This window comes from Nyctibius grandis, chromosome 12, assembly GCF_013368605.1.
Source record: "Nyctibius grandis isolate bNycGra1 chromosome 12, bNycGra1.pri, whole genome shotgun sequence".
Classification (NCBI taxonomy): Eukaryota; Metazoa; Chordata; class Aves; order Nyctibiiformes; family Nyctibiidae; genus Nyctibius; species Nyctibius grandis.
The window spans coordinates 20,837,673-20,861,801 of NC_090669.1; the positions used below are offsets into that span (position 1 = coordinate 20,837,673).

Consider the following 24,129-nt stretch of genomic DNA (forward strand, 5'->3'; position numbering starts at 1 on the left):
AAGAGGCCGACTCCCACTGCGCTACAACCTCCCTTCAGGTAGTTGTAGACTGCACTAAGGTCACCTCTGAGCCTCCTCTTCTCCAGGCTAAACACCCCCAGCTCCCTCAGCCGTTCCTCGTAGGAATGGACACCCAAGGGGACATGGTCTTCGAAGCCTGGATGGAGGGTGACACTCACAGCCCATTCATCTAAAGGAACATCTTTTTAATAAGATAATACTGAGTAATTGATTTTTAAATACACTGAAATCAAATGTCCCGAGGCCAGAGCAAGATCCCAGCTCCGTCGTCAGATCAGCGGCGACTGGCAGAGACTGAGCACACGGGGAAAAAGAAAATAAAAATTAAATCTCCTCCGTGTGCCTACCTGGCTCCGGGGCAAATGCTAACATTTCTTCAGAAGGTGCATCAATTTTTCCCTGTTAAAAAAGTAGGTCATTAGAAGGGAGAAGCTGGCAGGGGGCTGAGCTGGGGAAGGCAACAGGGACCACTGAGGCTGAGCAGGCAGCGGGGAGAAGATCCATCTGATCAAAACACACGACAACGGCTGAGCGAGAAAGTAATTTTTAAGACAATTTATTCCCATCTCTCTCTCTCCTCCCCCCGTCTTTCACCCAGTCCCAGTCGGGAAGGTTTTACAGACATTTTTTTATTTTATTTTAATTTTTTTTTTTTTTAGAAAAATACACATGCAAATAATATATATTTCACTGCTGAACTTTTTTTTTTTTATGTTGGAACAAAAAAAAAATAACAAAGAAACGAAGCAGGACTTGGGGGGAAAAAAACCCAAGTGGAGACAGAGCTGAGGATGCCACAAGGATGGGATGCTCCAGGGTGCAGGTCTGGGTGCTGAGCAGCCTGATGCTTTCTATCAGAAAGGGTTTTCCGACAAAAACCCTTTCTCCAATAACTCTGCCCAGGTTTAGGAATGGCCCAAACCTTCCTACGAGACCCAGCGTCAAGGAAAGCCCAGCTTAGGTAAAAACCATCCTTTTGATGCTACGAAATAACACCAGGAACTAAAAGCTACGTGGAAATAAACCTGTTATTCTCTTTATTTTATGGGATACAGCTGACAGCATGGGGGAAAAATGGCCTGATGGGCCCTTGAAACCTGGATTTACGCTTTAGGATGATGTTTTTGGGGTGAGAATGTGCTGGCCCCTTGTCTGCAGGGGGTTGGGGTTTGCTGTCCCCATGGGCAGAGCTAACCAGCAGCTGGATGTGGTCCCTGCCATCACCCCCGCACCCCCCTTGCGCTTGCCCAGTGGATGCCAGCGGGGAAAGGCAGCAGGAGAGTCACAGCCTTGGATTCCTCTGGATTTACCACTAACACGGCAGCCTCGGAAAGGCACCGAGCGGCGAACGCGTTTGGCAGCTCCGCACCCACCGCCGTTGGGCCACAAAATGCCCAAGCCCACAGGCGGCCTTTCCCGGGGGGCTGGAGACGCAGCCTACGTAAACACACCCGGGGGCTGCAGTAGTCGCTCTCTTTTAGCTTTTCTCTTGTTTTTTGGCTTTTTTTGTTTTTTTTTTTTAACTGACAAAATACACTCTTGGGACCATCTACTCCGTAAAGAGACACAGGAGGGTCCGGCAAGGGATGGGGGGCTGTTTGGCTCCTGTTTCTACAGGCTGCTCTGGTGCAGCTCTAAGGTTTGGTGGACGATCATGCAGGTTTTATTGCAGCTTGTGTGTGTGTTTTTTTTTTTAACTAGCCCAGCTTCAGTTTTCGGTAGCCCCGGAGGTGGGTTTCTCTCCCCTCCCCACCCGTTCCGGCCGCCGTCTCTCCGCCGCAGCGGCTATTCGGTGGCCATCTGCTCGATGTGGTCACTGAGCAGCTTGTATTGCTCTGTGGAGGAGAGAGAAAAGGGTGCAGGGAGGGTGCTGAAGCACCCGAGGGCTCCATCCCTCCGGGACCCCCAAGCAGGGGGTGTGCATCCCCCGGGCTCGCCCCTACCTTCATCCAGATTGCCGATGGTCGCCTGCTTCTTCAGGAAGTCGCTGCAGAGCTTCTTGTTGAGGCCGAACGCCAACATGTTGTGGATGAAGGTGCTGAGGAAGGACAGGGATGCTCTTGGGGAGGGAAGGGCCAGGCTGCCCTTTCTTCCCCCCACCTTCCTCTTCCTCCCCACCGCCCCTCGGACCAGGCGCTGGGATGATGCTCGGCTGTGGCAGAGCTATGTCCCTGCCATGCCCGGATTTGCAATGGAGCAGGTCCTGGGGAGAAGCATCCAGCATCCTCTGCACCATGTCCCCAGCAGGGAAACATCTGTAAGGTGTGTGTGTCCCCCCCACACAGCTGGCAAGGACACACCGCAGCGCCCGGCTGAAGGAGGGACCATCCCCATCTCACCCCACTCACCCCAGCTGCCCGAAGGTGATGTTCTCGTTGAAGCGGAGGCTGTCGTCACGCTCCTCCTGCGTCATGTGGCACCACTTCTCCCTGCAAGGCACAAGCCCGTCTGGCACTGCCATCACCCGGACCCCCTGCCTGCATCCCCCCCTCCCCAGGCCACGCTGCCTGAGGACAGGAGGGCACCGAGAGCTGCCAGCACACGCGTGGTGCTGAGCGAGCTCCCGCACCTGCTCCCATCCGCAGATCGCGCCCTGGGGCAAAGCAAGTGACGCCCCAGGAGAAAGTCTTCTTCAAGCTTGGCTTTCTCCTGAAGGCCCTGATGAAGAGCTAGGAAATAGCATCGGCCTCCCCAGCACAGAGCGCATCTCACCTTCGGTGCCATCGCTTCGGCGAGGGGGATGCGTGGGGAAGCAGGGGGGTGCAGCTCTTGGGGACGGCCATCCCAGCAGGGCTCTGTGGAACCCCCCCACCTGGGAGGAGTTCCAGGAACCAGAACCTCCCCGCTCTGACAGCACGGGGGGCTCCAGACCCCTCCCCACGGCCCCACTCGGGGGCTGATGTCCCAAATCCCAGCGCTGCCCTGAGGATGCTCCAGCTCCATGCCAGCTCCCTGGCAAACGCAACCACAGCGTTGCCTTAAAGCAAGGGCGGGTTTTGAGCTCTAGATGTTTGCAACCAACTCGAGGGGGTGGCAGGAGTCCCCATCCGGGTGTCCCACTCGGGAATAAAGCCTGCGTCACAGAAATGTCACCAGTGCATCGCTCAGGTGGTGGCAGGGAGAGCTCAGTGCATGCACGCTGGGGAAACCACAGCTCCAGGGTGAAGCCAGCCCCCTCCCCAGAACCCAGGTGAGGTGACAGCCAGGGATAAGAGGAGGAAAAGCGAGGAAAACCAGGGAGAGGTAGAAGAAAAATAGGTGTATGGAGGAGGAGAAGGAAGAGGAGAGCACCAGGAGCAGACGGCACGCTTGCAGCTCAAGCTGGCTCGCCAAGCAGGATGGGGGGGACAGCGCGGGGAAGGAGGGTGTCTCGCAGTAAATCGGTGAGGTTGGCTCAGCCCCAGTGTGTGCTTGTGCTGCTGGGACTGGGAAAGGAGGAGTGCTCGGGCAGGCTGGCCCCACGATGGGAGCCTGTGCAGCCCTGGGCTGAGCCTCCGGTCCCCAGGGGTGACCTGCTGGTATTTATAGGGCTCTGGAAACTTATACGATATGTTTAAAGGGTTTTTTCAAAAAAAAAGAAAAAAAAAGGTGTAATTTCTCCCAGATAAAGCTTACGATAGCAAATAAAAACCACATCCCAATCTGGAGGCTGAAAAGAAAGGGGAAGAATCAAATTAAGGGGCTTTGAAATCTGGAAGCAAAACTCCACAGATCTCACTGGCCCACTTATAGAAGCAGCACGTTTGTAACTAATTTTTTTTCCTGCCTTTTTATGTTTTTGAGGGAGGAAGGAGGGAGGAAAAATTTATCAAAGTGCCCAAGAAAAATTTGCTGTGCTTCTGGCTTGTTATTGGGGAGTAACGTGCCTGGGCAGGGGGAAAGCCCACATGTGGCTCTACTCAAACCCTTTGATCTTGATACCCCACGGGCTGTGCCAACACCTTGCCTGTATTTCAGGCTATTAAAAAAATAAATAGAAGGACCAGCTTGTCCAGCTGGCAAAGGATCCTCGGCACATCTACGCGGCAGCAGAAGATGGGAGCAAGCGGGCAAGACAGGAGAGGGGGATGCTTTCTCCACGAAGAGACTCAGTTCATGTCCAAAACCTGCCCAGCGAACTGTTCCCAACACAAGCCCTTGGCTTCCCCAGCAGCTGGGCATCCAAATCCCAGACTAAAATATCTCAGCCTGACACCAACCAGGTTTCTTTTTCAAAAGCCATGTTAAAGAAGAACCAGTCTAAACCTTCCCGACCGTTTGGACAGGGTGATGCACATGAAGTCAAACCTCCGTTGGCCGTTCCTCCCGGTGGCGAAGGGCCTTCCAGAGCCCCCCTGAAACGCGTTACCCCCCTCCCCAGGGCAGGATTTGGACCTGAAGTGAGCGTCGGCCTCCGGACACTAATGCACCGAGTACGGGGACAGACACACCTCTGCTCCTCTTCCTCCCCAGCGTTCCCTCTGGAGCGGCAGCAGAAACGGGGCCGACACAAGTGGTGCGTGAAAGATCATGCAAGACAGAGGGATGGAGGGGAAAGGAGAGGAGAAGAGACGGAAGAAGGTTGTTAGAGGCAGAGGGAGAGGAAAGAGAGAGAAAAAGAGGAGTTTAGTTCTGGTTCCTTCCCCCCGTCCGCTGCCTTCCCACCCGGGAGGAGATAAAGCCTCCCCAGCTCTCGCTGCAGCCCCGGGAGGACGCAGCCTGGCTGCCCCAGTGATGCCCTGGCCGTCCCACGGGGATGGGCACGGTCACAAACCCGTCACCACAGACCCTGTGGACACCTGCCATGGGCAAGCACCATCCCTGGCGCTCCCAACCCAGCCTGCGGGATGCCAGCCCTCGCCGACCACCTCCTCCTGCCAGGGATTTTAATCCTCAGCCCAGCAAGCAGCATCCCAGTTCACCCAGTGGCTTCCGTTATCCTCTCCAAAGGACTAAAGGGGGGGTCACCACCACCTTCCAACCCCCCTGAGATACTCAGGGTACTCCAAGCTGCAGCTCCCGAAGCTCATTCGTTAGTGGGGCTCATTTGTGCAGCGGCAGCAGACTCAGCCGTCAGCTTAATTGAGAAAGGCCCTGGGAGCAGAGAGCAGCTGCCGGTGGCGTCTGTCCTTGTGAGACATTTGCTGCTGCTAATTTGGGGCTTAATCAAAGCAAATGCAGTTATGGTTACGTTACTTGTGCGGTGGGTTCTGTCAGCGGCTCGCTTGGATAAAAAGGAAAGCAAGAAAGGGGAAAGCAGAGATCAATTGGTGCTGGCTCAGCCCAGGTTTGGGGGGGCAAATTGCAGCCACGAGAGGACTGAATCTCTCGAGCTCTCGTGGCGGGTCCGTGGTGGAGCAAGAGATGGGCACGAGCCCAGCGAGCATCTCGCCCACCCATGGGGTGTCCACACGCGGGTCCCCAGACGCTCCCTGCACGCAGCCGCCCTCTGAGACGCGCAGCCCCTGCCCTTTGCAGGGTTTATCCCACTCCTCCCAACCACGCTGCCGTCCCCAAATCTCATCCTTGCTGGGTGCCCAGGGTTGGTCCCCGTGCTGCACTGGCAGCACTTCCACAGCCCTCCCAGGGCATCCCCTCCCCATCCATGCACCTCCCCAAAGGGCTGCACCAAACATCTTTTACCAGACCAAGAGCCTGAACCCCCGCTGGGTTTTCTGGGCACACCTCTGGGGCTTTGTTCTTGCAAAAATGATGCAAAATGAGCTTGGTCGCTTGGGCAACCAAGCTGGTGAAGGGTCTGGAGGGTCTGACCTACGAGGAACGGCTGAGGGAGCTGGGGGTGTTCAGCCTGGAGAAGAGGAGGCTCAGAGGTGACCTTAGTGCAGTCTACAACTACCTGAAGGGAGGGTGTAGCGCAGGGGGAGTCGGCCTCTTCTCCCAGGCAACTAGTGATAGGACAAGAGGACACAGCCTCAAGCTTGGCCAGTGGAGGTTCAGGTTGGACATTAGGAAGCATTTCTTCTCAGCAAGGGTCATTAGCCATTGGAAGGGGCTGCCCAGGGAGGTGGTGGAGTCACCATCTCTGGAGGGGTTTAAGAAAAGCCTGGACATGGCACTTAGTGCCCTGGTCTAGTTGCCATGGTGGTGTCAGGGCGATGGTTGGACTCAATGATCTCAGAGGTCTCTTCCAACCTCATTGATTCTGTGATTCTGTGAGCCAGAAAACCTTTGTGCTCCCAAACCCTGAAGTGGCTGCAGATCCACCTGCCCATCCCAGGACTCAGTGGCCCCGGCAGCTTTGCAGTCGGGGTGGAAAGCAGAGCGTTTCCCCACAGTCGATAACGCTTAGGGCCATTGGGAGCAGGGGGGAACACCGAGGGGTTGGAGGGGACGCAGCGTCTCCTTCTCCCGTGGGGATGTGTCCTACCTGGTGGTGGGGGACCGCTTCCTGCGCTCGCAGTGCACGGCGTCGAAGAAGGCGGCGTTCCAAAACCGCAGGTTGTGCCTGCAGGGAGGGAGAGAGGTGTTGGGGACGGCCACTCCCCATCTCCCCCAGCCTGCCCCCGAGTCCTCCCAGCACCAAGCTCACCCACTCCCCAGGGGCCAGGAGATGACACAAGTGTGGCAGATTTGGTCCATTTTTGGACCAGCTCCTTGTGTGGCTGCAAACACACTCTCACTAGCACAAGGGATGTGCAAAAGCCATGGCCACCTCTTCTAGGGGCAGCAGCAGCTTCAAAGCACTCATGAATGTCTGGGGAACGTGTGGGCAAGGAGGACAAATCCCCTCCCCGGAGAGCAGGGCAGGAGCCAGCTCACCCCGGGCAGGCTTTACCAGATCGGCTGCTGCTTGAGGTGCATGTACAGGTAGATCTTCTCTCCTTTCTTCTCCTCCTCTGGGCTCTGCACGGAAACTGTGGGGACACACAGTTACATGCCGAGGTCTGGATGACTCCCACCTTCCCACCCATGCACAGACCTTGTGCCCCGCTGCCAGCTTGACGTCCAAGCTGCTGTGGTGGCAAGGTTTGCAAACCACTCCTGCCCAACACACCCACAGCAATGTGAAGAGGAGCTTTGGCTGCCCTTTGTGGGCAGATATTAGCTCTGATCAAGGGATGGTTGTCCCAGGAGGATACTCGGGGGACTGGACCACTGTTTTGGTAGCACACACAGCTACCGGGGGGAGACTGGTGCAACACGAAAGCTCAGAGGCAGTGGATGCTCAAACCTCTGTAAGCTGGTGCCACTGAGGACAAGATGCCACAAGATGTTCTTGTGGGACAGGAGCCGTGATTGCTCCAAAGCAAGGAGCTGTGAAGCCTCCTTTGGAGCATTTCTCTAGGAGCTCAGAGTAGGCAGCATCGGTCCTTCCTGCCCTTCTCCCCCACCCCACAGCTCCGGCAATGCTGGGCATCTCGTACCGCTTCCAACCCCCGCTCCTTCCCTGGGGATGCCTTGACCACGCAACACTGCCTCCACTTACCTGTCTTCTTCAGCTCCTCCTTTGGTTTCTCCTCACCTTCACTGTGGCACAGAAATCAGTGTCAGCTCCCAAGAAGCCTGTCCCCCTGACGGCCCACACAGCAAAACCCTCTTCCACTTGGCAAGGGGAGCACCTTCATTTGAAAGACACCCCCTGCTCCCATGCCACTGTCCCCAGGGCCAGAAAGCTGGCTAAGGGATTGTGATGTCCATCCCAGTTGGACCCAGCACAGAGATGATGCAGAAGACCACAAAGCAGCAGCACTATCTCCTGGAACCATGTATCTCCCTGGCCAAGGGACATGGATCTCCCAAACCATGAGATGCCTCATGAACGAAGTATGACTCATGGGATCAGTCTAGAGACTGACTTCACATGGCCATGATTACCCCTGACTCATGGTGGCCCTACAGCCAGGAGGTTTCTGGCTTGGTCACTTTACTAGTGCATGCCTCAGCCCACCCTGCTCACCCAACGGAACGGTACTCACTCGCTCTTTTTGGTGGTAGGACCCTTCAGTTTGGTCTCCAGGCCCCCGAAGAAGCCCTTGACATTCTCCGTCTTGGCCGACGTGTTTTTCAGGAGCCGCTCCGCGATGTCCTTCTTCTCCGCCAGCCAGCTGTTTGCCGACTTCAGGTACGAGTCGATGCTGCCCATGGGCTTCTCCTTGGCCTCCAAGGGCAGTGTGTGGGTCTTGCCTGCAGGAAAAGTGGCAGAAGCTCAGTTGGCCCCATGGTCCTGGGTGCTGCCAGCTCTTGGGGAACCTGCTCCCAGCTACAAGATGCACCATGGAGACCAGGAGCCAGATGGAACCAGCCCCATCCCATCCCAATTCCTGTAGGTCTTTATCCTCACCCCCATTTCGGATAGAAAATCCATCCCCCCGCCATGGAGGAGTGACCTCCACACACCAAGCAATGAGCCAAGGTTCTTCTGGGCTGGGGCATTCACATCACATCCCCAGGGTCAGGGAACATCTGGTGATTGCCACACACAAACATCCCTGGCTAGAAGCAATGACAAACCAGCATCAGCACGAGCTACCACCCCAGCGAGGGTCTCTGGCAGGTTTGCACATCTTCTGGGCCATGGAGGCTCTTCTCCACTCAGTATCGGAGTCAGCCAGAGCAAGCCAAGCTTGGGTACCCCTCCATCACCCTTCCCATGCACAGGGGACACTTTACCACCTGTCTCCAGCACAAGCAAAGCCCAAGGGTGCAGGCACCTCTTACCCATGTAGTAGTAGGTGAAACACATGGTCATGAGGTTCTTGGCAGGGCTGAAGTCATCCATCTGGTGACACCTGAAACGGAGGGAGGATTCAGTGAAGACACCCAGCAACGGCACCCCAAGCAGCCTCGTGGCTGCTGCCCCTCCTCGAGCCATGGCTCTGATCTCAGGGGCTTTCGGTGGTGGCAAGGAAGCCCCAACCCCTCCCCGACTTACTCAAACAGCACGAGGGCGAACGACTGCATCAGGCAGTAGAAGGTCTGCTCCGAGACGCACTTGGAGTTGCAGCGCTGCAGGCACAAAGCCCAGGGTTTGGCACAGCTCTGTGGGGTGGCTGCCCACCACGAGCAGTGAGGGCAACCTCAGCCCACCCCGGGACCCCTGACCGTGGGGAGGTGGGCAGGGGGGACAGGCGGCAGGGCGTCCCTCTCCAAGACCCCGGGTTGCCTCTCTGAATAGTTTTTCTAGGGAATAGGATGATTCTGCCCTCCAAAAACATTGCTTTGGGGTATTGCCAAGTTCCCCTGGCCTGAGCCTCCTGCCCAGGCTGCTCCAACGCCCCGGCACAGGGTCGCCCATCGCTCCCCTTACCTGGGCGCTCACGTATCTCGCGAACCACTCCCTGCCCTTCCCGTTCTCGCCGCTGCAGAGCTCACCAAACCTGGCCTTCTCCTCTTGGTCCAAATCCTCTCTGAAATGGGGAAAAATGAAAAAAAAAACCACATTAAAGTTAAGGATGTGGCCAGCATCCCCCATCCAGCCAGCACAGCTTCGCTCCCCCACGTCGTCCCTCTTGGCGGCAGCATCCCGGTGCTGCGGCACTGGGAGGAAGGCAGAGGAAGAGGGGAAGGAGAGCATCCATCTTGCCATCCTCGGGCTCACGCTGCTTTTTCTGTTCCTCCCTGGCAGCTGGGGAAGCCAAAGGCAGAGGCAGAAGGGAAAAGCCAAGGACAGCCCAAGCAGAGCCTGAGCTCCAGCGACAGGCACTGTGCCCCAGAGCGAAACCAGCCCCCGTCGCTGCTCATCACGCTCGGCTTGATCGATTCTGCTTGACGTGCTGAGCCGCGGCGTTACGGGGACCACGGCGATGGGATGAAGGGCTGGGGCGAGGAGAGCTGGGGGGGATGCAGGGCTGGGGTGAGGAGAGCCAGGGGGATGCAGGGCTGGGGCGAGGAGAGCCAGGGGGGGATGCAGGGCTGGGGCGAGGAGAGCCGTGGGCTCCTGGGCACACGTGAGCCACTGGCGTTTGCATGAGCATCAGCAGAGATGCTCAGTGGGGGAAAGGAGCTGGAGACCCCCCAGCACAGTGAAACCATCAGCACAATGAGCCCCTGGCATAGGAAAGGGGAGAAAGAAGAAGGGAGGGGAGCTCGGGGTGAAAGATGAGCTGGGACGTGCCCAAGTCAGAGCCTGCATGCCCTCCTTAGCTCCCCGATGCCGCGTTACGGCCGGGAGCAACGAGCTGCGTGAGCCAAGCACAGGGGAGGGCACACACCGATGCTCCCACAGTGGGAAAGCAGCCAGGTGCCGTCCCACGGGATGTCCCTGGCAGCAGGCTCACCCCCCGGTGAAGATCTTCTCCACGTAGTGCCGCATGAACTCCCGGCACTCGGCTGTCGCCTCGTCCCGGGCCGACTCGGTGCTCTGGCTGGAGGAGAAGGACTCGTTGGAGGAGGAGCGGCGGTAGCCGCCCCAGCACCGGGGAGAGTCGCCCATGTCGTTCTCGCTGTCCGCCGACTCGGTGGCATCGCTCTCCTCCCCAGCAATGTCCCCCGCGTCCCCCAGGTGCCCGTTGCCGCTGGGGACAGCGGGAGGGGAGGGCTCTGAGGGGATGCAGGTGGGCGTTTCGGCATCGAAGTCGATGAGGTTCCCTACGGGCACGTCCAAGGGGGCCTCCATGGCTCTCCCGGGGGACGTGGCGGTGTTGGGGGGACTCGATCCTCGTCCTTTCACCCCTCACTGGGACGCCGAGGCCATTGCTGTCGGGGACGCCTGGGGGGACGGACTGGCTAAGGCAGGCAGGCCCTTCTGTGGGGGGACAGGCTACCGCAGGACATCTGAAAGACAGGAGGAGGACAAGAGTGAGGACAGTGCCCTGGGGAACCGCCACCATGGACCTTGGGCAAGGAGACCACAGGCCACCACCTACGATGTCACCAGGAGACCCATCAGCAGCGGGGAGGGACAGGGATGCACCGGGCAGGCAGAGCTGGCTGCTGAATAAGCAAACCCTGGCAGTGCCCGTGTGCTTCCTGCACCGTTCCAGTGGGTTCTTCATCCTTCAGCCCAGAAAAAAAGACACTTTGAGCCCAAGCTCCATATGCATCCACATGGCCAAGATTAGGGAGTTCCAGCTCTAGCAGACCAATATAAATGAGGGTGCATTGCTCAGACATCAGCTCTGGCTCTGGGCAGGTCTGTCCTGCCCCAGAAACCCAGCGCCAGCCCACCAGCGGCACAGGGAAGAGACAGAACGTATTTCTCCAGACATCACCAGCAAGAAAACTGGACTGTGCTGGGGCGACGGTGGCCCCTGGCTCTGTGTCAGGCCATGCCTGTGCCCAGGAGGGACAGAGAGGCATCCCCCAGCTCTCTGCCAGCTGTGCAGGGCAGGCAGATGGCATCGCTGCCTGACCAGATCGCTGCCTGACCAGCTCTGCCCATCCCCATCCCCTCCAGGCAGCAGGTCAGGGGCTGCTCTGCACACACAGCTCTTGGCACACTCCACTGCCATGAAAACTGCTCTAAAACACATTGACCCGGATTTTTCCAGCATCCCTCGTACCCTTCTCCATGCACAAGCATCCCACGATGCTCTGGGAGAGAGGACTTGGGGTGCAGACTAAGCGAGACCCCGGGACTCAGCGGGGACAAGCAGCGGTGCAAGCTCAGCAGAAAGCTGGCCAGGGCTGCAGGCAGCTCGCAGAGGGCCAGAAAGGGTTTAACCACTCGCTGACCAGTGGCCTGGCCAAGGTGACATGGTAAACCCGAAGCTCCCCATCCCACCAGCACCACGGACCCATCGTCCCACCCAAACCCAGCGGCTGCCCGGACCCCCGCAGCAGCTCTGTCACTGTGTCATGGGGCTTGGAGCCCGGCGAGCCCCTGCCCACCCTGTCCCCAGAGCTGGATGACAAACTCGGCTAATCCTCGTTATCAGCTCAGGCCGTGGGCGGCATCGTGCACAATGACACTGCTGGAACCCACACTCGCAGCTGTGTCCTACATGGAGACGGTGCTCCAGCCTGGAGCCGTCAGGGGTGATTAAAAACTGTAATTAAAACTAAGAAACCTCTGGTTGTCTTCTTGTAGATATGAGAGAACATCCCTCCAGTCCCTCTGCTCCCTGGGTGCTGGGCTGGCACCCAAACCCGCAGCGCAGGGGCTCTGAAAGCCCCTGGGGACACTCAGCCCATTTGCATCCCCCACTAGAGCTGCTGCTCCGGGGAAGGAGAAAGACACAATTAAATATTCTCACAGGATTTGGTGTGGCAGCCCAGAGGGGACAGCTCTGCTCCTTCGGCCGTCACAGCCACGAGCTCCACCAAGGTCTCCAGCCGTGCATCCCGACCATGCCAAGGGCTGCGTTGGTCCCTGCTGCTGTGCAGAGCCCCAGGAGCTGTGTGGGTGAGAGAGATGCTCCTGCAGCACGTGGCCACAGCAGGGCTCGGTCTTACTCTGCAGCAGAGGTGATTTAAACATGTCCCATGTCTCCATTTCCCAGCCATGGCAGGGGACATGTCCTCCCTAACCTGCAGGAAGGGGGACGGTGCGTTACCACCTCCTCCCACCGAACCTCCTCCTGCCCTGGCGAGGATGCAGCCCAACGTGGGGGATGCGGAGGAGTCCTTGCTGCTGGAGGCAGAGGGCACAGAGCCATCTCTCAGTGCTGGCACTTCTCCACGCTGCAGCCCGCCACAGATATCCACTCTTGTCTCATCCACCCCATGCACAACGCACCCACGAGCACACCCAGACCCCCACAACCTCCCATCGTGGCCGGCTCATGGGGTCTGACATGGGCACGCCACTGGCACTGTGGCCACTGCAGCAGCTCCGGGTACCAGCACTCCCTGGGCAGCCCGTGCAGCCGCCTCCATCGCACCCTTGGGTCTGTCCCTGCACCACGGCGGGCACCGAGCCAGCCTGGCAAAGGCACCGTGGGCAAAGCTTTGTTTCTGCCAAGGAAAACTCCCCGTGCCGCAAGGGAACAGCCTGTTTCCTCCGGGGAACTGGTCCATCTTGTTCCCTCGCATCTCTCCCGCAGTGCGAACGTGCCAGCAGCGGGGTCATGGCTGAGGGACGCAGACCCGTTGAGTGCCAGATCCCTCAAACCACCCCAAATCCGGGTGCCTCCTCCCAAAGTGCCCCACAGACATTTAAACACACAAACCTCCTTGCTTAGACAAGCCCTGGGACTTAGAGAAGCTGAAACTCCTCTGCCCTGCTCCCTGCGCTGGCACCCAGGACACGCTCCCCACTTTATCAGGTCCTTGAGCTGCGTCCTCACCACACCACAACTGCGCTCCCCCGGCTGCAGGCGCTGCCCAGCCGCTTTGCAGGTGAAGTTACAGCCTCTGCAACCTAATAAAAATAATTCCCCGAATACCAGGGAGGCCGTGAGCTGAGACCTGCGCCCAGCCGTGCTCGCGCAGGCGGAGCAGAGACCGCGCACACTCGGTGCATGCCAGAGTGGGCACCCAGCGCTGCACCGAGATGGGGACAGCCCGTGGCCCCCTGGCAGCCCCTCATGCAGGATTTTTGGCCGGTGATGTGAACACCGTGGGTCCCCTGGGAGCTGCGGCTCCTCACATCGCTCTGCGGGGCTCTGGGGGTCGGGCAGCCGCAGGCAGGACCCTTCCCCTTCCCAAAGGCAGCGTTAACCCCCACGGGTCACTTCACACAGCCTTAACAACGGAGCCCTTTCAAGCCGCTGTGAAGCCCAGCAAGCCCCCAGCTCACCCCGGCTTTGCACAGAGCCCTTTCTTCCTGCTGCCATAGACACCAGATGGCAGCTCCCCGCTCGCCTGGACTTTAGAAGGGAATTAAATGTCTCTTGAATAGACCTGCGCTGCGTAAGACCGGCTTTTGTGCCGAGCAGCGGCTTCTCCTTTAACACTCGCCAGCAGCACAGCTCTCACCCCCCCCACACCACGCACACACATCCCCAGGGAGCCCCGAAATGGAGTTATTTATCCTTTGATTCCCATTTTCACCCGGCAAAATTTCACCTAAAAGGGATCCCGGGGGCCGGGCTGTATTTTGGCAACGACCCCCCTGAAAGACAGGGGTGGGTTTCCCCTGCCCCGAACCGCTCAGCCCCCCGCTCCCCTGGGATGCTGCCTCCAGACCCCACTGTGGGGTTCACGGTCAAGGATGGAGCCGGCGCTGCAGCGTGGCCGAAGCTGATGGAGCCCAGGGACCCACAGGGCACCCGGGGACCCTCCGTCCTACCCAGGGAGGATGAACGCATCCGACTGACGGGCTGAGCTTGAAGAGAGGTCGGTGCTGCCTCGGTGGCTGCTGGGCCACCAGCGTGAGATGGGGAAAGAGGACGGATTAAACCTCGGCGGGGGGGACCGGAGACTTTTCCCCGCTTCAGCCCATCTCCCCGTGCCTGTCATCGCGCGGGGTCACAGCACTGGTGTCCCCCCATCGCTGCCCTCCCTCCCTCCCTCCCTCCCCTGGCTTTTACCTGCCCCCAGGAGCCTGGGCGCACCTTCGCTCGCCGGTGGGTCAGCGGCATGCGGCGAGGCTGGGGCCGGCGTGGCCAGCACACGGGGGAGCGGGCGACGGAGGCGACGCGGGGCCGATGCGATCCCTCCCTGCGGAGCTCGGGCGCATCGCGTCCCCCCCGGGTGCCCACGCAGGCACGCACGGCTGCGCGCAGAGCCCGGCTGGCTGCCGCGCCGCCTCGCAGGAAAGGGAAGGAAAAAAGCTCATTGTGTCATTTTGCCACGGTTTTCACGGCCGGGCGAGCGCCGACGTCTCCCGAGAGCCGTGCCGGCCCCTTTCCCTCATGCAGCTCCTGCGATAGCACTTGCCTTGCGGTGGGATTCCCACCCCGAGCTCATCACAGCCTGTCCAAGCCCCTGTGCAGAGACATCCAAAATATTAAGCAGAATTAGGTGGGTGCCCCATAAAAGGGGAGTTCTCCAGCCCTTTCCATTACCTTTAGCTGGTTTTCAAGCCTCCCCATCACTCAGATCCCTGAATTACCTGCATCACTCGGAGGAATTATTACCTGCTCGCTCAGAGGGAAGCGCCGGTGGAGTCCGGTTTCTCCCCTGGCACCCTTGGAGAAAAACCTCCAGGGGTTTCCCTCAAAGGGTGAGACCCCTGGGAGGGATGGCCCAGAGGGGGTTACATGTCTGGGTGGTAATTTTGGGGTGCTCACAACGATGAGGAGTCTCTGATACAAACAACCACATAGAGGAGGCCACCAACCCCTCCACCTCTGCCCTTGCCAGCTGCTGCCAGGGCAGCTCAGCCCTCCCCAAAGGACCCTGCCACTCGGCCAGCCGCTGCCTGCACCAGCCCAACGGGTCCTCTCCAATGTGGGGTGCTTTCGGGGAGCAGCAGCCCCCCAGCTCTGCAGCACTGCCCAGGCAGTAGCACACTCCCTGTGACAGCGAGGGGAGGATGGAAACCCTCCGTGTCAGCCTGGCATCCCCTGCCCTGCTCATCCTCCCTGCTCCAGCATCACCCCAACCCCGAGCAGAGCCCCTTTCCGTACCCCTGTATCCGAGCATCCCCCACAGGCAGGGTCCCGTGGAGGCCCAGCGGCACCAGTCAGTCCTGCTCTGCAAAAACCAGGCTGGGCTGTAACATCAGCATCTTCCCCCCACCCAGGAGAGACCGTGGGGGATGACCCATGAGCAGCAAATTGTATGAACCCAGGGAAATATTGCTGGGACCGATGCTGAGGGGATCACAGCATCCCCAACACAGCCTGGGCGAACCCAGATGCTGCCGCACAAGGGCCCCCTCGGAAGAGAAAACCACGCATTTGTGACACAAAGTTTGAGCTCAGCAGAAATCCCAGAGCGTTACTAATGGACTGGCTGCTGAGGGTGATTATTACAATTAAGTCAGACTTCAGAAATTGCAAGTGACGTGTAAAAACACATCCCAGCTCCCCGATTTTTATATAACGCGAAGGTGAGGGTTTTACTGCCTTCCCCTGGCTGGGTGTTCACGTGGACGCCTGCTCTTCAAAGCATGACTTGCAGGTCGGGTTTTTTTTATCTGTCGCTTCCGCTGTTGACCTTGGGTTTGCACAGGAGACGGAAACCCCGGCGGTGCCCCGGCACGCAGGCTGCTGGCACCAAACCAAACCCAGCCTCGGCACCGGGATGGGGGACGGGCAGCTTTGTGCCTGCTCCACCTGCTTCGGTAAGTCACAGCCCTCCCCAGGAACGATGCACCCTAAGGAGGAAAGGAGATGCCTCGGCTGGAGGTGGCCAAGGACTGGGGCAGTCCGTCTCCATCAAGGTTCACGTTGGGTTATTAACCCACCTGCACCCACATGAGATGTTTGGGCCCCCAACAGAAGGACATGGAGCTGTTGGAGCGAGGCCAGAGGAGGCCACGGAGATGCTCAGAGGGCTGGAGCCCCTCTGCTCTGGAGACAGGCTGAGAGAGCTGGGGCTGTTCAGCCTGGAGAGGAGAAGGCTCCGGGGGGAACTTCTAGCACCTTCCAGTGCCTGAAGGGGCTACAGGAAAGCTGGAGAGGGGCTTTTGACAGGGGCATGGAGTGACAGGACGAGGGGGAACGGTTTTAAACTGAAAGAGGGGAGATTTAGATGACATATTAAGAAGAAATTCTTCCCTGTGAGGGTGGTGAGACACTGGCCCAGGTTGCCCAGAGAAGCTGTGGCTGCCCCCTCCCTGGCAGTGTTCAGGGCCAGGTTGGATGGGGCTTGGAGCAACCTGGTCTGGTGGAAGGTGTACCTGCCCGTGGCAGGAGGTTGGGACTGGATGGACTTTAAGGTCCCTTCCAACCCAAACCACTCTGTGATTCTATATGATTCTTTCCAAGCAGCTTGTGGAAACCTCTCCACGGTGGTACCCCCCACAAACGCCCTCCTGGGAGAGGGACCCCTCTCCCCAGCCAAGACCCATCTCCCACCACCCTCCGAGCCTGCAGTCCCACCCACCCTCCAGCACCCCCCTCCCTCCTTGGTGCGTTGGCAGGGAGCCTGTGGGCACCCCCAAACCCACCGGCACCGCAGCTGCGGTGCTGGGAGCTGCCCCTGGGCTGCCAGGGGTGCTCATCCCTCCATTCCCCTGTTGGCAGACGGAGGCTCCGGGGGTGGCTGTGGCTGTCACACACGGTACGTGCCCTATTTTCCTTCCCCGATCGCAGCACGGCGTAGGAGGGAGCCGCGAGGCAGCCAAGCTCGCATCTGCCGGGGCCGCTTCTCCAGCACCGGGAGGGAGGCAGAGGGGAGGAGGGTGACATCCCCACCTACTCAACAGCTACAAGGGGAAGCACCTCGGTTGTGGAAGTTACTAAAGGATTGGGCAATATTTTTGCTTCACGCCCTTGAGCAAAAAGCAGCCCAGGAGAGCGGGGCTGGGCAGGAGGCACAGGGGAAGGGGCTGACAGCTCCGGAAAGGAGCCGTGGGTTCGGAGGCAGAAGGATGTGATGCAAAATCCCGCTGTAAGGAATGGGGACAGAGCAAGAGCAACAGATAAAAGCCCCAAAGCCCAGGTCCTGGGGTCAGGCTGACCCCACGGTGTGAGCTGAGCCCCACAGAAGAGGGGCAGCTCCTGTGCTGCGGCTGGACGTGGCTGCGGCTCCAGCCTGGGCAGAGACGTGCCCACGAGCACAGCAAAGCACGTGGAATGGGATGGGGGCAACAAGACACTTCAACAAGGGTCACTTGCACAACTAGAAATTAATTTGCATTAAAAAGACCCACAGCAGCATGAGACCACCAAGCCCCAAAGGAGCTCACCCTCCACCATCCCACGGGCTAAGGGATTTGGTTCAGACTCACAAGACAAGATGTCGGGTCCCTGGTGCCTACCTACCGTGTCCTCCCACACCCTCCCACAGCCCAGACCACCCTCCCAAGGCCACCCTGCACCGTGGCCACCCCACACCATCTCCCCTGTGCCAAGCCCAGGAGCTCCCGGCCACTCACTGAGCCCTTCAAACCCAACACCCCAACGTGAACACACAACGCAACAGCATGTTGCAACACCACATATGGTTGTGACACGGCTGCTAAAAACCTAAATAAGCCGCTCTTCCAGCCTGGCCCTCTGCAAATCCTTCCTAATCCTGTCAGGTTTATGGCATTAAGCTGGACCCTCCCGTACCCAACGCCCCTATTTGCACAACCATTGGGAAAATCCTCTCGCTTCCTTATTCCTGGTTGAATCTCTCATGCAGAGGTCACCAGAGCTTCCTTCTCCTCACTTATGGAAGTATCTAAGGAGGAGGATCCACGTGCACTCCTGGCTTCACACCCCGTGCGTGGCACAGTACCGGTCCGGGCATGGGGAACCATCTCCCCTGTGCCGACTGTAACCGAGCCGAACGCAGCCAGGCGCTGCCACGCACCTTCTCCTTCACCGGGTGTTTATGGGGTTTAAAACACAGGGTTTTCATAGAATCATAGAATGGTTTGGGTTGGAAGGGACCTTAAAGATCATCAACCCCCCTGCCACAGGCAGGGACACCTTCCACCACACCAGGTTGCTCCAAGCCCCATCCAACCTGGCCTTGAACACTGCCAGGGAGGGGGCAGCCACAGCTTCTCTGGGCAACCTGGGCCAGGGTCTCACCACCCTCACAGGGAAGAATTTCTTCCTAATATCTCATCTAAATCTCCCCTCTTTCAGTTTAAAACCGTTCCCCCTCGTCCTGTCACTACCTGACCTCCAGCTTGCCCCAGTAGATCACAGCTGGGATCCAGGTTACGAACAAGCCCAAAACCACAGCAGCTGGGCATGTTATTCTACGATTCTATGATTATTCACGCCGAGCTGCAGACGCCACAGCACACGCTCCCCACCGCGCTCGGTTCGGTGATGCTCTGCCCTTCCCGGGGCCACCCCACGGCTGGATCCCGCATCGGGGGGACACGACTGCGCTGCCAGCTGCCGCTTACATCTCCGCTGAGCACAGCAGAGCTTGCCACGGGCTGTCAAAAACACATTGCTCCTTGATAGAGGGGAAAAAGCCTCGCCGTGTCTCCCTGGGGTCCTCTCGGTTAGCAAACATCTGCCATGGCGTTGGAAGAGCGGTTTGATCCCTCACGGCCAAGCGAGGAGCCGGGACGGGCGAGGAGCGAACGCGGGGCTGCCGGGAGGGCAAAGGTTGTGTCGGTGAGCGGCGGCTCAGCTTTGTGCTCCGGCAGTGGGGACCGTGCCAGCACCGCGGGGCAGCTCCCGAGGTGGCAGCGGGGTACGGCCCAGCTTGTGCAAACCAACGGGTTTCCCAGGGAACGGTGGTGTGGGCAGCCTGGCACCGCGGGTCAACGCTGGGCAAAACGCCGCGGTGCCTCCGCCAGCCTCCCTGAATCCTGCTGCTCACTGACACCTGCACCCTTGCCCCGCACAGCTTGTGTTTTATGTCATAGAATCATCGAATCACAGGATGTCAGCGGTTGGAAGGGACCTCTGGAGATCATCGAGTCCAACCCCCTGACAGAGCAGGACCAATCTAGGGCAGGTCACACAGGAACGCATCCAGACGGGGCTTGAAAGTCTCCAGAGAAGGAGACTCCACAACCTCTCTGGGGAGCCTGTTCCAGTGCTCTGTCACCCTTACGGTAAAGAAGTTCTTCCTCACGTTGAGGTTGAACTTCCTGTGCTCCAGCTCCTATCCATTGCCCCTTGTCCTCTCGCAGGACACAAGTGACAAGAGGTTGTCCCTTTCCTCTTGACACCCAGCCCTCATCTATTTATACACATTAATCAGATCCCCTTTCAGTCTTCTCTTCTCCAGACTCAAAAGCCCCAGGTCTCTCAACCTTTCCCCATAAGGCAGGTGCTCCAGTCCCTTCATCATCCTCCTAGCCCTCCATTGGACTCTCTCCAGTAGATCTCTGTCCCTCTTGAACTGGGGAGACCAGAACTGAATGCAATACTCCAGGTGAGGTCTCACCAGGGTAGAGTAGAGGGGGAGGAGAGTCCCCTGGGATGGGATGGGATGGAATGAGATGGGATGGAGTGGGGTGGGATGGGATGGGATAGGATGGGGTGGGATGGGGTGGGATGAGATGAGATGGGATGAGATGGGATGGGACGGGATGACATGCCAGCCAGTGCCACTCACCCCCAGGTGACTATTTCTTAACACGCACCAAACCTGCGCAAACCAAACTCATTTTACATGCACCCACCAAAGCTGCTTCCCCGGCACAACCCGTCGCACTCTCCCAAGTGCTTTGTGCAATATAATTTCCTTCGCAGTTACAACAGCCAGCAGCGACTCTCGGTTTGTTTAAAGCTCCAGTGCATGCCAGGTAACAGCCCAACAAGGAATTTATAAATACAGTCTTGTGAGGCAGCAATTGTCACTCCAGCCAGCTGTTAAAACGCAGAGAGCAAGGCAGCGGCGCGGCAGAGGTACAAACACCGGGGAAAGCGTCGCAGTGGTGCCCTGGATGAGCCTCCGAGGGGAGCAGGGGAGATGCCGTGATTTGGGATCTCACAGGAGCTGCACTTTGACCATCAGCCATTAATCCCAGGGCTCATCCTGCTCACAGTCCGAAAAAACACCCAATTTCCAAACTGCATCAAATTTGCCGACCTTTGCCGCTCCACACCTCCCTCTCGCCACACAGGGTGCGGGCCAGCACCCAGTGTTTCCTCCCAGCACCCTCCTCGGGGAACCCCGCAGCACCCATTTGCTTTTTACCTTCACCCCGTGGGCGCTGGTTCCCGGGGCTGCTCCTTCCAGTGGGTGAGAAGCGTGTGGCAGACGGTGATGCCCGGCGAGCTCGGTCCTGGGGCACACAGAGCCTGGCGTTACCAGGACAGTTTTGCAATCGTTTACCGGTGCACGATGATTAATTAAAGCTACGACTATCAAAATAAAAGATAAACAAGGCGAGCTGGTGATGCACCCAGTGCTTTTCCCTCTCCCTGGGTGCCACCCCACTGTCGACGTGCCCCAAGAGCCGCAGTGGGGGCTCCCAAAGGGGCTGCGTGCCGAAAGGCGGCCCCGGGGTGGGACTGGAAAGACCTGTTGCTGCTCACGCTGCCGGAGCCACGAGGGCACGGGGCTGGGAGGAGAGGTGTGGCAGAGGCCAGCGACGCCGGCGTCACTGCCTCCCGCACCGTCCTGGGCACCTCTGTGCCTGGCAAAGGGTCGAGCGGTGTTAGAGCTGGCTGCAGCCCAGAGCGTGACCCTAACCCATGAAACCCCCTGCGAGGCCGTGCCCCCCAAGGGAATACACCCCTTTCCCTCTGCCCTGGCGTAAGGCTGGGTCTGCAGGTCCCTGAGCCCTGGTCAGGACCCCCAGGTGCTTGAGGAGTCACCCCCCACCCCGAATCGAGGGTCAATGGGATGTCGCGAGGCAGTCGCTCTGGTGCCCCGGTCCCCATCTCCCTCTGTGGCATAAAGTGCCTGCAAACCAGTTCAACCAGTGGAAGAAAAAGGGAAAAAGCAAAAAAAAAAGGCAGCTTGCTTTCTCCCTGACATTTAATACCCTTTATTGTCCTCCCAGCAGCAGTTTCCCATCCCGAGAGCCAGCAGCAAGGCTGATCCTCCAGGGCAACGTTTTGAACCCCGAAAGGTGCAAAAGGCACAAAGCAGAAGGAAACGCAGAGGGAAGCTGCAGCCCTAGATGCTGGGGCCAGGCTGGCTCCTCCGGAGCTCGCTGCCCACCCTGCAGCCCCCTGCGACTCCTGGCTCTGCCCCGGGCATTTCCCACGCTGCTCCGGTTATTTTTCAGCACTGAGATGGTACAAAAAGTGCCAGGGCCTCAGCAGAGCATCCGACCCATCGCCCGCGGGAGTACTAGGTGAGGGGGAGAGCTGCTGACAACTCTTAGGAGGCGAAAGGAGAAATTAATGGTGCCTCAATTCCCGCTGCCTCCGTCATTAGGAAAAGAAAACGCGTTCGAGCATCCTCACTCGAATGCACAGTGTCATTTGTTTCGAGTTTAATATCATCCTCCTTCCCAGGGATAGGCTGAAGCTGGGAAAAGCCTCTGGTTTTATCGGCTGCGCTGCAGGGCAGATGCCAGGGGAAGGAGGGGGTTGGCGGAGACTTGTATAAAGGGGAAAAAAATCACGTAATCCTGCACGGTGTCGGTGCTGCAAGAGGCAATTGGCCACTGAGCTGTCACAGACATCACCCCCCCGAGCTGCGTGCGAATAAACCAGGGAATTAGCTCAACGTTTAACTTAATTTTTTTATGGAGGGTGTCAGTAAGGTTTTCTCCTGCTCACCCAACCCTGCACCACTCGAACTGGCTGGCATTGCCTCCCCCAAAAGCACGAGTTTGGGGGCAGGATGGGTGAGGGATGGGAGAATCCCAGTTTTATCAGGGGTTTAACCCTCTCCTCCAGCCCTGGGCTTTGCACAACCAGCTGGGGATTTTCCCCAGCCCGGCTCACGGCGTTTCCTCCTCGGGGCCTCTTGTTTGCGCAGGCGGCCGCAAACGTTTCCTCCTCCCCAGCGCCACGAAAAGGCCCCTCTGACCCCTCGCCATGGCCCCGGGGGAGCAGCCAGCTCGGCAGGGGCACCCACGGCTCCCCCAGCCCACAAACCACCACGAATTAAGGCATCGGATCTGCTCAGCTCATCCCCCCAGAGCTCCCCTGCACCGTCTGCTCCTGGCTTTTAATCCCGGGGCCGTCAGCCCCGTACGTAATTCAAGTCGGGTCTCCAGGAGCTGCTGGAATAAAGAAATAATAAAATACAGACCTGGTGGGTGCCACGGCAGGAAAAATCGCTGGGTTTTTTTCTCCAGGGCTGGAACAAGGAAGAGATAAACCACGCTTGCTCCAGAGCACAGGCAAACAACAGCTTATCACCACGCTGGCAGCCTCAAGGCTACTGCCGGCTTCAGGAAAAGTACGATTCCTCTCTACTAAAAGTTTCTATTTCTGGCCCTGCCGTCACACAGAGCCGCTGCCTTCACCCGCACCGGGCTGGGAAACCAGCCAGCCCCGCAGCCCTGAGGGAGCCCTGCAAAGCCCCTCGCTTCCACGGCTGCCAAACTCCCCAACAAAGGGCTAAACGTGGGGTAAAACCGAGACAGTTGTTGGAGCTGCAGATCCCCTGCGGTTCATCTCGGTTTGATTTTATGGTTTGTTTTTTTTCCCCTTGAAACGGCTCGTTTTCAGGGAAAAATCCCCAGCGTACACCCAGCCCACCAGCCCACAGCAGGCACTGGGTGGCATTGCCACCCACAGCCCAGACATGCAGAGGGAGGTAAATCAGGGGGGGCAAAATGCATCTGACAGCCAAAGGGATGCTGCGAGCCCGGGCTGGCCGGGGCAAGGAGGCTGCGGTGCCCTTGGCACCAGTTTAGGGGTGTTGGATGCTGGGGAGGGTCCAGCCATGGCTACCAGAGGGTTTGGGGCTGGCACTGGTGTCCCAGGGGATGCTCGCTTGGCTCATGGGGAGGTACCCGCAGGGCAGCTGCAAAAGGGCAGAGCCAGACGTTGTGCTGGACTTGCCAATGACATTTTGGGGTGGAAAATGGTGGATTTGTTGTCCTCAGGGGAACGGAAAAAGCTGCGGCTGATCCAACCTGATGCTGGTGACAGCCCTACACGGTGGGCGAGAGACCGCCGGGTCCTTCTGCCAACACATCTGCGACGCTCTCCTTCCTGCACCACGTTTTCCTCGGCCAGCCACAAGAGATACAGTCATTTTATCTCTCCGCTGGTTCCACTTCCCAGACCTCATCAGCCAGCCTTGGTCACCGAGCTGCCACCACAACGCTGCGACGCCCCAATCCGACCACTAAACACAGCGAAAAAGAACATGTTTGATAATGTAGAACTGTGGGATCTGTAATTGAGGGTGAAATTACGCCCAGGGTGCATTTCAGTACTGAAAATAGCGTGATAAATTAGCTCAGCTTTTTCCTGGTTGACTCAGCTAATCCTTCAGACGCCGACAGACAGATTTGATTGTATCGTCTCTCCTTGGGCTCAGCGAATGCCAAGGCCAAGTCGTGGCAGCTGCAGGAGATATATCCAGAGCTGCTGCCTGCGATACAGAACCTGCCCTTATTTCTGAACGCTTCACAGCTGAGCAGAGGTCGCTCCCGCTCCCGTTTTGATTTATGAATATGGATTGTGTTGGTTAAGCCATTAGGAGCGGTGATGAAGCGATTCAGCGCGCATCCCGAACGGCGGCTCGCCTCATTTGAGGCCCGCTCCGCACAACCTTCCCCCCCATCAACGCTGTTCATGCGGGGAAGATTATATTAAGGCTTTGTCTGTAACGCTGTAATTCCACCTCGCTGCC

General features: G+C 58.4%; 1 protein-coding gene across 6 annotated transcripts; it reads right to left on the reverse strand.

The window, feature by feature from the left end:
• Window positions 1-588: 588 nt before the first annotated feature.
• KIAA0513 (KIAA0513 ortholog) lies at window positions 589-22,696 on the reverse strand. Of its 6 annotated transcripts, XM_068411251.1 has the most exons (14): window positions 22,573-22,696; window positions 20,557-20,644; window positions 10,239-10,734; window positions 9,269-9,368; window positions 8,894-8,967; window positions 8,680-8,750; window positions 7,938-8,145; window positions 7,448-7,488; window positions 6,797-6,875; window positions 6,389-6,466; window positions 4,452-4,481; window positions 2,370-2,450; window positions 1,965-2,059; window positions 589-1,856 (listed from the first exon to the last, which is right to left on the reverse strand). In XM_068411251.1, the coding sequence occupies exons 3-14, from the start codon at window positions 10,574-10,576 to the stop codon at window positions 1,807-1,809; spliced, it is 1,245 nt and encodes a 414-aa protein (XP_068267352.1). In that variant the 5' UTR covers window positions 10,577-10,734; window positions 20,557-20,644; window positions 22,573-22,696; the 3' UTR covers window positions 589-1,806. The 6 variants fall into 6 exon arrangements, with proteins under 6 accessions (XP_068267352.1, XP_068267350.1, XP_068267347.1 ...); XM_068411249.1 differs by lacking the exon at window positions 4,452-4,481; XM_068411246.1 differs by lacking the exons at window positions 589-1,856; window positions 1,965-2,059; window positions 2,370-2,450 and having other exon boundaries at window positions 4,131-4,481.
• Window positions 22,697-24,129: the final 1,433 nt, after the last annotated feature.